The 17,965-nt window shown below is 36.5% G+C and overlaps 2 protein-coding genes across 4 annotated transcripts in view; both read right to left on the minus strand.

The window, feature by feature from the left end:
- The window catches only part of LOC139978895 (fibronectin type III domain-containing protein 3B-like), a 36,576-nt gene extending 31,447 nt beyond the window's left edge, over positions 1-5,129 (minus strand). For all 3 annotated transcript variants that reach the window (XM_071989453.1, XM_071989451.1, XM_071989452.1), the window contains exon 1: positions 5,005-5,129. In XM_071989453.1, the coding sequence (XP_071845554.1) occupies positions 5,005-5,077 (73 nt within the window). In that variant the 5' untranslated portion in view covers positions 5,078-5,129. The remainder of the gene's footprint in view (positions 1-5,004) is intronic.
- A 1,461-nt stretch (positions 5,130-6,590) lies between these two features.
- On the minus strand, positions 6,591-16,324 carry LOC139978894 (monocarboxylate transporter 1-like). The gene is made up of 4 exons (XM_071989450.1): positions 16,138-16,324; positions 12,507-12,650; positions 9,684-10,484; positions 6,591-9,304 (listed from the first exon to the last, which is right to left on the minus strand). Exons 1-4 carry the CDS (start codon positions 16,319-16,321, stop codon positions 9,150-9,152), a joined length of 1,284 nt encoding a protein of 427 aa, XP_071845551.1. The 5' UTR covers positions 16,322-16,324; the 3' UTR covers positions 6,591-9,149.
- Positions 16,325-17,965: the final 1,641 nt, after the last annotated feature.

Below are 17,965 nucleotides of genomic sequence, written 5' to 3' on the forward strand. Positions count from 1 at the left end.
TCATGGGTTTGATCCCTGGCCGGCCAAAGTAAGGTGGGTGTTTCATCTAGGAGAAATCCACGATTTTCTCCATCTGAAATGTTCTTCCAAATTGGAAAAATCCACCCACCCCAAAAAGGAGCTAAAACTATAAATGGAAAGTGAAATTAATAAACCATTCGGCCTCGGGTGGGGGCTTAGCTTGAATAAAGACTTGCTTTGCATGAAAAGTTTCTAAAATTGATGGTCCCTATCGCATTTTAGTCGTTTTATGCTTTTCAATGTAAAATGGTATATTCAGGGATTCTAAGGCTTGAATGAATAGCCTATGTCACTTTGCATGCATAGAAAATAACTAAAAGTAACTGAGTTAACGTTACCTACACAGCTTTGGCAGGAGCTTATTCATTAATTACCAACTGCAATTAAGTGTCAGGATATTTCCCTATAATTATTATTTATATATAAAATATTTAAACAGGTGAATTTTATTTCCGGAAGAATTTATAACCAACATTCTTTGAGCAGAATTATCAAAGTCATGCCCAAAGCTCATTGATGTATGTGTAAATAAAACCCTAAATAATGGTAATTAAAAAGTCTTTTAGTTTCTTTAGCCTTAAAAAAACTTGCAAACATTTCTTAGAAATATCGTTACAGATTGGGAAATACGGTTAACAAAACATCATTTACGGAAATTGAAGTGTCATGTCTCCTTGCCGATACAGATGATGACTTTAGCTCTTGTAAAAGTAACCAGCCCAATACCTCTATATCACCGCTAAGAGGATCTGGAAAGCCAACAAATCAAACAGTTTGTTGTTTATATTTGTTAAATAACCTTTAGACAGCTTTCCTTGATCTGTTCAAAGTGTAAAGATTTTGCAGTTATTGGCGAAGACTGACTTTAACATGGATTGTGCTAAAGGTCGGTCGATACTTCGTTTACGGATTTGATAACCTACAGGCTACAGTATTCGTGTTTCACGCCTGTGCGATGATCCTCAAACAACTCCAAATACAATTTCTATACCTTTAATCTGAAGAGCAATTTATACCTTTAACCTCAATACATAGTTTAACCTACCTACATAGTTTAACTGAACACCTTAGATATCACATAGGAAAATAGTTTAGCAAAATATGGTGCTGTTGGTGGGAAATTGGGTATTGTTTCGAGAGTTTGGATTGGAGGTCCAGATAATAATAGTGCTCTGAACTTGGACATGTTTCGGACTCCGATTGCTTAGCCTCGGATTACACCTGGACTCCAGTTTAAACTCGCTGACCGTTTGGTTCTGCATTATGATACCAAATGATATTCCTTTGTAGGAGGGACGAAGCTGAAGTATAGTAAATCTGAAATCGTGTATATAGGTTACTATACATAAATACGTCATTCTATTTGGGTTTTTTTGTGTGTATAGTACCGCGACGAGTGTGGGTAAGGGTCCAACCTTAGATATTTCTATCTTCCAATGAATGTAGTTCTAAGGTTTAGAGATCTTCATTAGAGAGAAAAATCAAGATGGATGATGGTGACAGACGCCTTTCATTTTCAGGATAGGTACCTACAGATAACCTTGTAATATATAGGTTTTCAACTTTAACTTATATTCCTGAGTCTTACTCTCCCCCTTCAAATAATGCAAAGAAAAGTAAGTGTGGTTTGTCTCATACAGCCAACCAGCCTGGACTGTTCACGATTAAGCCTCTTCTCACCTGCACCCAATAGCCACCGCAACCCACCCCTGCACACCCCATCGCCACGGCAGCCCCACCATCCCTCCCCTCCAAAGAAAAGAACCATTGTCAAAACACATTCCGTATATTGTGAAGCAGAATCTTCATTTCAATTAAAATATAAACTTCACTGAGGAATTGATCAGCTCTGATTGTACAAAATATTGTAATTATAGCCCATCGTACGGGTTGCCAATTTTTTTCGCGGAAGTATTTCGTTTGAGTTTATACAAGTCCGTCGTAAAACGATATGAAGGAACTTTGGCTTATCAGATGACGGAAGCATTCATTCAGCCTCTCTATATAGAGGTTGTATGCTTTTTGCTTAGAATGTGTTGCTTAGAAGATGAAATAGAAGCCCAGAACGTGGATCACATTAGCTCAGTAGCTGGTAGATTATCGAATATGAGACTTGTTTGTATAAGCATATTATTTTCCTCTATGGATAAGTTTTTTTCAGCTCAATTGTTATGTTGACATAGTCTGTGTTGTCAGCATGACACATTTTGCTGGAAAGCGCATAATATGTTTTATATTTATAATATTTGATTATGATTAATCACTAAACTATGATAAAACTTGAAGAAAAAAAAACGGTTGCTTACAGTTGTCATTGTTCTTATTATTGTTAATATCATCCAAATTCAATGTATTTATAAGAACTTTAAATTTTCTCTGTCAGTGTATAATTTCTAATTATAAAGAAAAACCATTTTCAGCTCATTTGTAATAATGAAGATCGCACAAACTCTGAATTTACTTTAGAAGCGTTCATACGTTTGTTTTACCAAAATTGATCAACTTATATCTCCACTATTAAGGGAAAAGATCAAATTGTTAAATTGCGCCAAGGGAATATCCCTTCAATACACTCACTTCTTTAAGCACACACATGTAACCTGACCTATTATTATAGATACAGTCAGGAAGTCTTTTATTTTCTTCAACAATATATTCCGGTTTCACTTGCGGCGTGGATCTGTTCGGTGGGTCGTTGCTTAGTTCGATTTAATTTATGTAACAGGTAAGAATATCAGAAGATATTACGCAACTTGGAGTGGAGGGGGGGGGGGTACGGTATCATATTCTTGATGTTTAAGATTTGATCTTTATAATTGCTTTGAAAACATGTAAGAGAAACAAGAGACATCTGTTCTGATTTGCTTTAACTTTGTTTGTGCACAGTGGCGTAGGAAGGTACTTTTCAGTGGGGGGACTGAAGACTGATGGCCGGCCTGGGGGAGGGGTCTAAGGATTTTTTTGCATTTCCAGGTGGCCTCAGATGCAATTTGGTGCAATATAGCACACTTCAAAACCCACTCCATTTTGTAAATAATTTTGCATTTTCACCTGGCCTTAGTTGCAATTTGGTGCTCCAAATGAGATTTTTTTCTCATTTGGGAATGAAAAAGGGGTTTTCTGACTTGCGAAGAGGGGGGGCGGTATGATACTTCCGCCCCCCATATTTTTTTACTGGGGGATGGAGGCTGGCGCCCCCAGCCCCCCGGTTCCTACGCCCTTGTTAATTGTGCATCACGGAAACATTTTACCTTTTATAAAATTAGTTTATCATGTTTTGTGATCACTTTATGCAAGCGCATACAAAGTGGTACTTTTGGGCGAAATTAGGTCATGTCCTAATGGGTTTCTTGAATGAGGTAAAAGGGGAGAGATACAACAAACAATAAAGCTCACATCAATTATTAATTTTTTTTATGATTTTTTAATTAAACACAATTGACAAATAAAACGTCAAAAATAATAAAACAAGAAAATCCTACTGAGTAACTTAAGTGTTTTGACCATTTTATGCAAACTTATAGGGGGAGCTGTTGGGGCAAAACTATAGGTCATGTCTGTATTGGCTCTTGAATGAGATATGAAACGTGGAGATATATTACAAAAATGATAAATCACATCAATTTTTGAAAATTTATGATTGACCGATTGAACACAATGGACAAAAAAACTGAAATAATGTTAAAACTAGTAAATTGAGCTGAGTCCACTTAAGTAGAATAAATGCAGGCTGTCATGAATTTTGCCGCTTATACTACCAACCTTACCGAACGTAATGGAATTCTCAAGCTTTACATACTATAGAAGTGATAGTAACTTGTTAAGACCTATAAGTGCATTTCATTGCAACCAATCATACCTCTCCTACACATCAACATCAGTTACACGCACATTATTGCAACGGGAAGGAGGAAGGGAAGGAGGTTTATGTCCGGGGGGGGGGGGGAGGGGGGCAATGTCTAAACTACCTTGAATTATTTTTCTCTACAGCTGATGTAACTCATACCCCATCTTCACCGAACCCCTAAGGCAGGTAACTGCTCAACATGTTTTAGATATTTTATCATTTAATTATTAAATGAGCAACCGGGCTTTTATTTTGTTAGTCAATAGCGAGGAGAAAGCTTTACTATTCCCACCAATATGGCCTATATGTTAACGAACAAATAGTACACGGAAGATCGTACGGGCTGATTTAGCTCTCTTAAAACCGATAATAAAGGGCAAAAAAATCCTTATTTGCCTATCAAGGCTTGTAAATTATACCCTCACGTCCATGATTTGAATAGAACTTTCTCAATGCGTTCTGCAAGATTACTAGAAAACTAAAAAGGTAGTAACAAAATGTTAAATTTGTTTTTAAAGTTTTCAGCACCGTTTAGAGTTAAGTGATTAAAGGAATAATATGGTACATAATTCATCATACGTAATATGTTGGTTGAGTTAACCACATTCGAATTAGGATTGCTAAATTTGTGGTCAGGGCGGGAATTCTGGTTTAAGGTGCACCCCTATGCGTTTCTACATAAGGACATGCAGACAAAACCTATTTTTTGAACAAACAACATTTCTGAAACATTATATTTTGGGTGGTGGTTTGAGGGGAGATGGAGGGGGGAGGTTGACAAATATTAGGGAGGGAGGATAGGCCTGTTCACGACGGACCCTGTGGCTACGTCAATGCTTGTTGTAAAATTTTAAGAGACTGGTGAATGAAACAAAGTTCATAATTAACCTCATTTTGTTCAAAAATGTTTCTGTTCAAATATGTTTATAAAATTAATAAATCTCTTATTCACAATAGTTTGACATAGTTGCTACAATGCAAACACGTTGAACCGTACCAATCGTTGTTGCCGATTTCTTGAGTTGAGTCTAGTTAGATTAGTACCAAAATTCTACCAATAACGAAAAAAAAAGCCAATCTCAAATTTGAGAGATCAAATATGTTATTACTTATAGCACGAATGAGATCTTTCTTACCTTCACACATAGACAGCAAATTCGTTGAAAGATAAAACGAGAGAAAAACGTTTATCAGGGAAAATTCTGTCATTCTAAATTTTCAAGTTAATAACTGTCACAACGCTCTCGCTCTCTTGATAGTAACTGACGACGGTAAGTCGAATGGATTAGCATTATATATGCAATATCTGACCGGATGTTCTGTTACGACATAGAGACGGTTCGATTTCAAACCCGGAAGCTGCAAGGTTCTCTTGTAGCTATGATAACTAAAACACAGTAATACATTCCAAAGATTCCAATATTATTAGATGTAGTCAATGTGGGGTCCAAGGGGGGGGGGGGACCTTGGAAAGTGTAACATTTTGTTAGCCTATACTGTTACGCAAATAAAGGAAATTTAGACGTAGGGTCAGATTTGTTTTGTCGCAGACGTCACGGGGTTGGGGAGACTGGGGAGCACCATCCCTACTCCCCACCCCCACCCACTGTTTGGCGCCCCAATGTTCCACGGTTTTAAACTCAGGGAGGTTTTTATTACAGTAAAGTTGTTTTCAAGATTTTATCAGCCGAAACAGTTCACCACGAAAAAGTATTTTATTACTTGATTTTATTAATTATCACTTACTTCAAATACTGATAACAACATAATATATACACAATACAATTCATGCTAACTTTTGCATTCTCATTTATGGTAAAAATCTCGCTTTCATCCAGGGGGGGGGGGAGTTATGGTGGGGCTAGCTCAGTCCTCACGGAAGCTCATGGATTGTCGGCCTTAAAGTTTGCGACCGCTGCTGTTGCAAATCTACCTAATAATAAATGCATATTCATTTGAGCAAGTGAGTGGCGTCATAGCCACGCTTGTAAAAAGGAATTGTAGTGTTATTACAGGTCGTCGATATTTTCCCCCAAATATGCTAGAAAATCAAAACAAAATACTCATTTGGGCTCAAATTTCAACACATGATTTATTGCCACCATCTTAACCTTTTTCCTCACTGAGATTTTTAATTATGTTTTTGAACACTCCCCAATGTTTGGGAAATAACGTTAAAAGTCTGATCCTCCCAGAAGAAAAAGTACTTTTCACAATTTCTTAGCAGGCTAAAATTTTTGGCCAATACTAATGATTTTCAATACGTAATTGATACGGACATTTTAGGAACGGACTTACAATCCGTAAATCCAGTTGGCTATTCTATATCACAGTTTTTGTTATTTTATCATACCAACTATTGCACGATATACCGGTACTCATTATGTAAAAAAAAACTACAAAACATTACTTCAAGGCCCTTTGAGCAAGACGGTTTACTATGACGTCATCCACCCTCTTGTAATAAGACATTTATATCGTAAAACTAGGATTAATATGACAAACTGGAATCATACCTGGACACAAGAAGGTAAATATAGGATAATTCCACGTATTTATATTTATATTTATATATATGTATATATATATGTATATATATATATATATATATATATATTTATATATATATATATATATATATATATATATATATATATATATATATATATATATATATATATATATATATATATATTTATTTATATATACACACAGCATCATTATGAACAGATAATTCGAGGGGTGAACACCCGAATCCTACACCCTCCTACTCTTGGATCCACGCATGATAAAAACAACAGTTCTTATTGAATTAAACATGTAGCAATTTAAAAGTCATATTTAAAAATATATAGAAACAGTAAACACTTCTCCGTGACCTCTGTTATTTGTTAAGTAATATATCTTGACTAAATAATAACAGTTATACGGAAAATACGTGTCCTTTATTACAAATAATAACAGGAATAATACACAGTATCAGGATGCAACAACAGAAAAGAAAATCTATATGTCTTCAATAAAATGACCTACCTATCTGGTTTCAACATTCAACATTATGTTGAAGTTTACCGTAAAAATAAAATAGCGCAAAGGGAAAATTAAATGGTTTCAGGTAGTGACAATATGACGTCACTGTCAAACGAGTAGGTGTGTTTGTCAAAACAAATTAATTGATCATTTTATAAATGAATGTTTGTCCGACTTGTTCCGACTTGTTTAACAAATTATCAGTAACCAACACTGTTTTTTTCTGCCTTTATGTGAAAGAAAATAATTTACAGTGCAGAATGGTGTGAAAATAGGGAGGATTAAAGGTGATATAAACCATTTTAGAAAATCTTTGGTTAAATGCGGATATCACTCCGAGCGAGCAGACGGTTTGGGCTTCGGTATGCTAAACGTTCTCCTCTTCTAGGTCAAAATCTAAACGGTCATGATATCTTAATTTGCAAGTGCCATGACAGACCAAACCCTCAGCTATCATTTGGTGGGTTTGATATGCCAGTTGAAACATATTTATCTACGCGTTGGCGTCTCTTGAAAGTGACGAGTTAAGTGTGTAAGTAAATGCAACGATTAATTGTGGTGCGAAACCTGTAATTCACTGAAACAGCTGTTTGGTGTGAGGTGGAACATCTATGATACAGTCACTATACCTTTGCAGTTAACTGAGACAGTAACGTGTGCATGTAATAAGCCGTGACATACTGTAACAGTTTGCCTATAAGTAAAAGGTTATATAACATTTTCCCGCCATGCCCACAATATCTCCAACCAACAGCAAATTATGCTGTAATTTCTCTTTGATTTTGCCTTCGGCTTTATCAAAATATCCACTAGAGCAAAAACAGGATATCAGACGTGTATTGAAAATTCCACAATAGAATTATTCAAACACTGATTGCAAAGGTATTATTGACAATTGTGGGTCCGAAATAGTAAACAATTTGATTTGTACTACTACTACTAGTTGTGCGAAATAGTTCTCATTTTAGATTTTATCGAACATTACACAGTATTTCAATGCAGAGATTCCTTTGGATTTAATGCATGCGAGAAATTTTATACGTCACCAAAATCCTATATGCGCTGTCGTGATATTTCAGGAAGATTTCAAAGGAATGAACGGAATTTGTAGCCTACTTTTGATTTCTTTGTAATATGAATATGTGTGGACATAAATGCTAAAGTATAACGATGTGGCACAACGGAAAATATGAAGACTCGGAGGTGTCGATTTAACATCATTTGGGGCAATGAAAGCACAAGGAAATTAGTCCGATTGGTGATGAAAGTGTAGTTGAGCTTTAAACCTTGCTGTAATGTGGCGAATATCGCATGTAGCTTGGTAGAGATGGTGCTATCGTTACCCCTGTGGAAAATTATTTGGTAGGCTATAACGGAAGCCTAGCTCTCTCAACTAGATGAATAAAACATTATGTTGATTTGAACTGATGATTGATTTTCTCCGGCTTTAAGGACGAGAACATAACTTGTTACGATTTCGTCACAGGTGGATCCAGGACTTTAATAGGATGGCTGCTGATTCAGGGGTTAGTTGAGGTATACTCCCATAAAATGGGATGTGAGGATCCTCCCTCAGAAAATTGAAACTTTATTAGACGTGAAAGGGGCATTCTGAGGCATATGTATATAGGCTATAGGTCTATAATTAAATAACTATAAGTAAATTTCTTTTTATTTGTTTGGGATTGAAAGGGGTGTTGAGGGGAGGGGTGGGCTCGGGGAATGAGTGTACACTACCGACATCTCTGGATCCTCACCTCTTTCTATACTACTCTAAACGAATTGTCTTGAGTACGGCTAAAAATCCACGATGGCAAACCGTGACGGTAACGGTTATAACAACATGCTATAGAATACTTAGTAAGGATGCACTACTCATTACACAGACTACAAGTCACATGTGTGGAGTATAAAGTAGGTATACGAGGAGAAGAAGGAGTAATTTGTTTGTGTTCCTCAGAATATTCAATTAGCTGATACCACTATAGTATTGTAGTGAGTCCATACTCTTGCCAGTCATATTTTTGTCTCATTATTATGTGTTATCTCATTGTTTCCTGATTGGTATTCGTTTACCGCCCATAATACTATCGTACTATTGAGGCAGTTTGGAAATCTAGCATTGATAGGACCTACTAGTTTTTAACCATAATGCAAAAGTCTTAGAAATTTCGAAAATATTTTAAACTTATAACCATGGACCAAGAAAATGGACCAAGAATCCTTACTCTTATCCGGCCTGTCTATAGGTTTATGAACAGCTCATTAACTTGTCGTCGTAATCACACGATGGGCTTCTTCTGTTCAGAGAAATGGATGCGATAATAGTGACAGCTTCCACTACAGCCAAGATGGTCAGAAATATAAACACATCGTCGTATGTACCCCGGATGTTGTAAACAGATCCTGTCGCAGGTCAGAGAGAAAAGAAAAAGATGGGCTGATATGAAGAGAAAGCGAAGAATGTTTCTAAAAACAAGATCCATTACGTATTGTATAGAGTTTACTGCATATAGACCGGGTAAAGCGAAGTGATTTAGTTATAAAGGCATTTCTTAGATTCATTATCTTGGAAATTGAAACGTCAATATAGTGATATTGCTTAACTTAATTTAAAGTTAATTCTAATAGGGAAATGATAGTTAATGAGAGCATTGTTTTTAAATGTAGAGTATATCATGCCCGTGTTATATATAGGTGAGTAGCGCCTACTTAACACTTTTAAAGTAATTACTCATATTAGTATTAAAGCAACCACAGTTTCAACATCTGATTATTTATTCACCTGATAGTGGGCCGCTGCAGATCATTCCTGTACCAAGAGATAGCATTGACCAAGCTGAGGTTGAGTTAAAGTGATGCAAGCATGTTATGTCTCTCCCATAGGAGAACATCCATGAAATGATATAACCTAAGCAGATTCCAATGATTCCGGACTCGAAACAAAGCAAAATTAAATCATTTGTGAGAACAGTTAGTACAAAGAACACCGTCGCAAGTAAAATCGGTGATATTATCAGGACCAAGCGACTTTGCCATTTAAGGTAGAAAACAAAAATAACAAGACCGCGGCCAAGCGAAAATCCAAATCCACCAATCGTGGTAAGCAATATTGCTTCTCCTTGTGTATATCCCTTCTCGACTCCGTATGGTAGAAGGAACATACCCCATGATACCATTACGAACATATGAATATACTGTGCAGCATAGAAAAAAAGTATTGTCGGATGAGCGATGATTGCGTGGTAGATTCCGCCAGAGTCTTCCATTGATGCTGATGGGTAGGGTCTTGGCGCAATGCTAGACGTTTCGGCTTCTTCGTCAATTGGCTCCTTTCTATGTTCTGTGCTTTCTTTTGACTCTAATAGAACCCCTGATACAATTTGGTTCCACATAAGCGCCCCGAAGAGCACAAGGGAGCCCGTCAGTCCATACTTTTCCCGCCAGTATTCTAGTAATAACGGGATCAGCATCATGCCAAAATTGCCGATGAAACACACGGCGCTCTGTGCAGTCCCGAAAGAATCTTGAAAAGTCTCTGCTAGAGCAATGTACAGTGGAATATTATTAATACCGAAGCCAATACCTGTAAGATGAAGGATAAAGGTAAAGCTTTAACCCGGACATATGAGAAAATGGTGGACGAGCCATGTTTATTATATATATATGAAAGCAGGTGGCGGGTAATGTCTCTAGTAAGTAAAGTGACGTTGCCAAAATATTCATCTAATTGAGACTTTACGAAGATCCAAACAAACTTTCCAATCATATATTTTTCATTGTTATAAATAAATGTTCTCCGTGATTCATGAACGGATAACAACCATCAGAAGCTGGTACAAGAGTACCATACTATACCTGTACACCGTCTTATGTAGCGTACAAATGGTATTAATTATAAGAGACAATCCTATAGCTATTAGCTCGGAGCGAAGGGAGATATTTTGCATTTTTATAACGAACGACATAACGATTCACGTAAGGCTACTGAACCACTTATTAATTTGGGCCCTTAAAGCGAGTGAAGTGATCAACCATTAGTTGGGTGACAGTTTATTCTTCCTTTTTTGTTCTTTCTTATATTCACTATGGTTCCCCTTTGAGAGAGGATATTTTTATTAATCTAATTTTAGTTAATTATTTACCTCTTCAACATTGAAATCATTCAGAAGAAGTCCTCCGATAACTTATTAACAAATATACTAAAGGTGAATATGATCGAGATTTTACGATCTTAAAGCAGCATTTTGCGTTCGTTCGCCGTTTTCTACTTTTTTTGACATGTCCATAGAGTTCTTTACATATATCAATCACAAAACAGCAAACTAAGATATTAGCCAAGTTTTTCCCTGCCAACAACGTTTTTTGGCGAGTAATTAAGGATATTTGCAGATAATGAGAAGAGTGTCCACGACAAATTCCACATACAAAATTAATCGCATTCAGTTCCCCCAAACCCACTAGTTTGAATTCAACCAATCAGAGATGTAGGTTTAGTTATGAGCCGTTGCTAAAAATAGATTTAAGACTTTGCGTTGGTACAACCAGGGAGTTGTTATGCAACTCCCTGGTACAACTGCCATATAGACTGTACACAAATCAAGTGTGGTGTTATATTACGTATTTGTCAATGACGTTCGTAGTGTTTAAATATTCATATTATGGGCGAGGTTTATTGGGATCCCAACAAAAATATCTTGGAGAACAACAAAGTTGAAAGTTGCAATTTTTTCGACTTTTATGCCACCATTTGAAGTAAAATTTAAAGAGATAAGCTAGTTATGTATGTCGTTATGGCATAGTGGAGTCAGTGAGGTTGAGAAAAACCATAGAAAAGGACGCAAAATGTTGCTTTAAAAGAATAGATCTTCATATATTTTTTACATACAGTAGTGACATGTATCTTCACTTAAACGCTCTATATTATTCCGAAGAGATCCGATTTCCAAATGTTTGCTTGATGAATGGAACATGTTACTTCTGAACGCAATGTCAGGCATTTTGCTTTTTAAAGGCTCGGGCCCTGGGGTTGTCAGGCTCGTCGCATATCAACCCTATGGCGTTACGCTGCTGCACCGCAAGGATATCCCCATCTCGACCCTCTCCCCTTCCCCCACTATATCCTTCTGAAAAAATAGGCAAAATATATAGTAACGTATTATACATGGGTGCACGTAGGTGCAGTATATGTCATTATTGGGTTACAACTTGCACAACAAAACTTTTCTTCTGGTAATGTAACAATTCTCAAGTTCGGTCATTACTTAATGTATAACGTTTGATTTTGAACTCATATTTTTTGTGTGATGCATATACTAACCAATGTGGATTAAATTGTTAATCGTTTTTCTTGGGAAGCGGGGGAGTATGCTTATATACATTTAAAGGGATAAAAAAACGAATAGCAGGTCCCCACACCGGTGGAATGGAGTGAGTCGTGGGTGGGGGGGGGGGGGATTTATGAATGCGTGAAAGTTTTTCTCAGCAAGTGAATTTCACACAGGCGTGGTGTCGCGACATGCAGCGGAGAGGTCGTTGACCATGAATAAACAATATTCTTCACTACTTCATCAGTTATAATTCCGTCAAAGGAAGTATGTATACGCACCAGTGATGATATTTGAGATAAATAATTTCCAGAGGTTGTTGGCTAAGAACGCTTCACAGATAAATCCGACTCCAACGAGGAACCCTCCGACTAAAACGATGGACCGAGAGGAGAATACTTTCATCAAATGGATAACAAGAGGAGCTGCAATGAGAAAACGAAAGAAATGTAAATACCCATGCACAGGGCATAGCGATGTGCACAGATGCACGTTGGCGTTGACAGTTTTCAAGATATAAAGTTAAACTGTTCAGCAATCGAATGAAGTATGTGTTTCCCGCGGTGGATGGAATGATGGATTGTGGGGGAGGGTGGGTGATTACAATAATAGGGTCATTCCATATCAAATCACCAAATTTTGGGGTATGTTGTAGTTCGACATCTTTGAAAAATTCCCAAATTTATTGTATGAGTGGACCACCATATAATAAGCATATTCTGAAAATTTCAGTTTCATTGCTTTGCTATTGGCCGATTTAAAATTCTTTGAAATTCCGCAATTTGTCGCCACCATGGCATTTTGGCATTTTCTTGACTTTTGAGGTCTCATTTCTCAGCAATTGAACATTCTACTACCTTTCTATTACAGATGCCTATAGAGTCTAACCCATAGAACAGCAAAAGAAAAAATTGGCTACAAAAATATTGTCTTGTGGAGTTAGGTCAACTTAAAAGTGTCAAAATATTTGATTTTTGTACTTTTCACTAAAAAATGTGCTATTTTTAGTGATGAATTGCTCCTGAACCATTGCTTCAGGGTACTTGATTCTTTCAGAGGTTATTATGTCTAGTAAAAACATTACAAAATAATGATTACAATGCTTTCCTATAATATATTTGCAAGTTGTGCAACTCTAAAGTTGCTATTTCATGCTGCGATTCAGCATGAGGTAGGGGTTTTGATGCCACTTTTTTACCAAAGTAACCATGTTAGAGCTGTCAGGGTTTATACTTTATTAATGAGTATAAAGTTCTTACACATTAACAAATTTCAGGGTTCTAGCTGTTCTCAATATTAATTTATGAAGTTGTTAAGTTGCTCCGATGTACAAAAGAGGTCGTTTTTGACGGCCAATAACTCAAAACGCGTCAAATTAAAAAAATTGATAATTTTTTTCTGGAAGAGATATAGTACCACCCTGTTTGTACAAAAAATTTCAGGAGGGTGTTTTGCCTTATTTTGAAATGAAAAATCCTCAAAGTTTGGGATTTTTACAAAAAACGTTTTTGCCTGTTTTGATGTGCCATGTGTTTTGAGCCTGGGTATTGTACTGTACTTCAAGGTCATTCAGTTCAATACTGTGCAGTTTTTAATTTCATATAAAAAAAAAATACTATTTGCGTTGTACTTGTCTGCTCCTGGTTGAATTCATTTCATAAGAAGACTTAAAAAATGAACTTCAACCAGTACACACATATGTATACATGTACAGTGTGTACAGTACATACACTGTACTGAGTGTATATGTACGGAGTGCCATGAGTGCCAGAAGACTATGTTTAAACTAACACTAATATACACACTGTACATATACAATTGGTTGAATTAGAAGACTTTACTATAGAATTAATTTCAACCAGTACATAGATGTATGTACAGTACAAAACTGTACTGGGTTTACATGTACAGTGTGTTAGTGTTGTTTAAACATAGTCTTCTGGCACTCATGGCACTCCGTACATATACACTCAGTACAGTGTATGTACTGTACACACTGTAGATACATGTACTGGTTGAAATTAATTTTATAAGTCTTCTAATTAAATGAATTCAACCAGGGGCAGACAAGTACATTGCAAATAGTATTTTCTTTATATGAAATTAAAAGCTGCACAGTATTGAACTGAATGACCTTGAAGTACAGTACAATACCCAGGCTCAAAACACATGGCACATCAAAACAGGCAAAAACGTTTTTTGTAAAAATCCCAAACTTTGAGGATTTTTCATTTCAAAATAAGGCAAAACACCCTCCTGAAATTTTTTGTACAAACAGGGTGGTACTATATCTCTTCCAGAAAAAATTATCAATTTTTTTAATTTGACGCGTTTTGAGTTATTGGCCGTCAAAAACGACCTCTTTTGTACATCGGAGCAACTTAACAACTTCATAAATTAATATTGAGAACAGCTAGAACCCTGAAATTTGTTAATGTGTAAGAACTTTATACTCATTAATAAAGTATAAACCCTGACAGCTCTAACATGGTTACTTTGGTAAAAAATTGGCATCAAAACCCCTACCTCATGCTGAATCGCAGCATGAAATAGCAACTTTAGAGTTGCACAACTTGCAAACATATTATAGGAAAGCATTGTAATCATTATTTTGTTATATTTGTACTAGGCATAATAACCTCTGAAAGAATCAAGTACCCTGAAGCAATGGTTTAGGAGCAATTCATCACTAAAAATAGCACATTTTTTAGTGAAAAGTACAAAAATCAAATATTTTGACACTTTTAAGTTGACCTAACTCCACAAGACAATATTTTTGTAGCCAATTTTTTCTTTTCCTGTTCTATGGGTTAGACTCTTTAGGTATCTGTAATAGAAAGGTAGTAGAATGTTCAATTGCTGAGAAATGAGACCTCAAAAGTCAAGAAAATGCCAAAATGCCATGGTGGCGACAAATTGCGGAATTTCAAAGTGTGATAAATCAGCCAATTGGAAAGCAATGCAACTGAAATTTTCAGAATATGCTTATTTTATGGTGGTCCAATCATACAATAAATTTGGGAATTTTTGGAAAGGGTGCAGCAACAGCCATCCGTGATTTGACACGGAATGACCCAATAGTATAATTGAGCCAATATACTTAATGGAAGATTTGAGACTTGAAACTTAGTTTGATATGTTGCAGACTGCTACGATAACATTGCTATCATTAAATATGTTTCTTCTTAAAACTTTCATATTTATTAAATAAATAACGTTTTTTTTTTTAAACAGCTGAGGTTCAAAAGTTCAAGGGATTGGACTGCACAGCCGAACACACAGTTCATTAGGTCACTATCATACACTTTAACCTCAATTGGAAAACACAAAACTTTTAATGGCTTCAGATGACATGTTCTGAACCTGTTACAAATTTGTACAGGAGAAATGGTGTCGAATGACGTCCAAGGGTTGCTCTGTTTTTTGTATCAAGCTGCAAGAAGATGTTGTGATTGAGTCAGTAGAATTTATACAAGGTAATAGATTTACATTAACATAAAAGGCCTGTACTGATAGGCTGACGTCATCATCGATATATTCTTTAAGGAGCATTTCCATAGATTTAGAGTATTTTAAAGGAGAATATCTTGAAAACCCAAACAGTTATAGAAACATTATAGCAGCACTCAATATTTTCAATATTCTTTGACAATAATATTTATAAACACTTATGTTCCGTCTAGCCACTATCAAAGCATTTACGTTTTTTACCCTGACACGAAAATGTTCGAATGTTACACTCCTTAACATCCTCGAATCATTACGAAGATCAGAAGTCTTAAAAATGTGTACTTTAAATGTTTTCTAGAAACTTAATATACTATTACACGTAATCTTTAGAGTGCATGCACAAAATCTTGAATTCGTCACGAAGTTACCTTTATCAGAACAAAAACTAAAGAAATAGCAAACCTGCAGCAGAAGATAGTCCATTGAGGGCGGAGAATGATAGAGCAACAAGTGGTAAAGATCCCCTAGTCTGACTTATCGTGTCATTTAGAATAACACCGAAAGATTGCATGCATCCTAGATAGAAGAAGTGCCTGATAGTTGAGGCTACAAAAACCTTGGTTTTCTCCCTGGTGGTAGCCATCATTCATTTCAGTGTGCCTTATCAACTGTGAACGAATAAACGCTGAAATCATTCATATACCTTACACAGCAGAAGTATATTCAATAATAATCACCACGTTAACACTTTGATAAGCATCTCGAAACAGCACAAGTAAATGGGTTTTTTTTTAATATGCATTGATGCATATAGATGCATATTGATATGCATGGATGCATATCGATATGCATGACTAGTAGTGAAAATTTGTTAGTATACATGTATCAAAGTACAAGAGGCTGTCAAAAAGCTGAAAAACAATAAAGCCTGTGGATGTGCCAGGAATTCAGCTGAAGTATGAAAAGAAGGAGGACCACTGATGAATCAGATGCTCCTTAAAGTCATTAACAAAGCTTGGTCAGATGGGGAGATCCCAGAAGACTGGAGCATAGGTCTGGTAACTCCTGTCTATAAGAAAGGTGACAAGCTTGATCCTGCCAATTACAGAGCCATTATACTTCTGTCCATCCCTGGAAAAGTCTTCTGCAGGATGCTGCTTACTAGAATCCAAGATACTATAGAAAACCACCTCAGTGAGGAGCAGTGCTGATTCAGAGCCTCCAGAGGAACAACAGATGCCATCTCTATAGTCCGCCAGATCTTCGAAAAAGCTAAAGAGAGGGAACTACCGCTTCACTGGAACTTTGTGGACTTCAAAGCAGCCTTCCACACAATTTGGAGGGAGGCTCTCTGGAAATGCCTGCGCTCAATTGGAGTATATCCAAAGCTAGTAGACCTCATAGCAAGGATGTATGAGAAAACAAAGTGCTCTGTAATGGTGAATGAAAAGATCACTGAGTGGTTTGAGGTTCAAGTTGGTGTCAGATAAGGCTGCCTACTATCTCCCTGTCTCTTCAAAATCTACCTGGAGTTTGTCATGAAAGAAATACAAAATCTTGACTCAGGTCTGAAAATGGGCAACATGTGTATAAACAACATCCGTTATGCCGATGACACCACTCTCATAGAAATGGACCTTGACAGCCTACAGGAGGCCACCAACAAACTTCAAGAAGCATGCACAAGATGGGGAATGAAAATCAACCCAACAAAGTGTAAATCAATGTCCGAAGACACCAAAGATGTTCTCCTTAACCAAGTACCTGTCGAGAAAGTTGACAACTTTGTCTTCCTTGGCAGCAATGTCCCCTCAATGGAAGAAGACGTCAAACGCCGCATAAGGTTGGCTTCCTGGGCTTTTGGAAGACTGAAAAATACCATCTGGTCAAACCCTGACATCACCAGGTCCCTGAAAGTAAAGATTTACCAGGTCCTCGTTCTGCCAATAGCAACATACAGTTCTGAATCCTAGGCACTCCGTGAAAAAGATCGCCATCGACTTGATGTCTTTGAAATGAGATGTCTCAGAGCAATACTGGGTGTCTCCATCCTAGATAAAGTGAGGAACGACACCATCAGACAAAGGCTGAATGTCGAAACTACCCCTGCAATGTTGCAAAAAGGAGCAACGTAAATTAAACTTACTCTTAAAAAGCTAAAGAGGTCTTTTATACAAACAATACCTTTCCCGTACCATAACTCATAAAATGTAATCGAATTATTTATTTTAATATTAGAATTATTCCATAAGATCTGCTTCTTATAAGAATCACTTGGGACGCAGAAATT

Source organism: Apostichopus japonicus, chromosome 13 (assembly GCF_037975245.1).
Source record: "Apostichopus japonicus isolate 1M-3 chromosome 13, ASM3797524v1, whole genome shotgun sequence".
NCBI lineage: Eukaryota > Metazoa > Echinodermata > Holothuroidea > Aspidochirotida > Stichopodidae > Apostichopus > Apostichopus japonicus.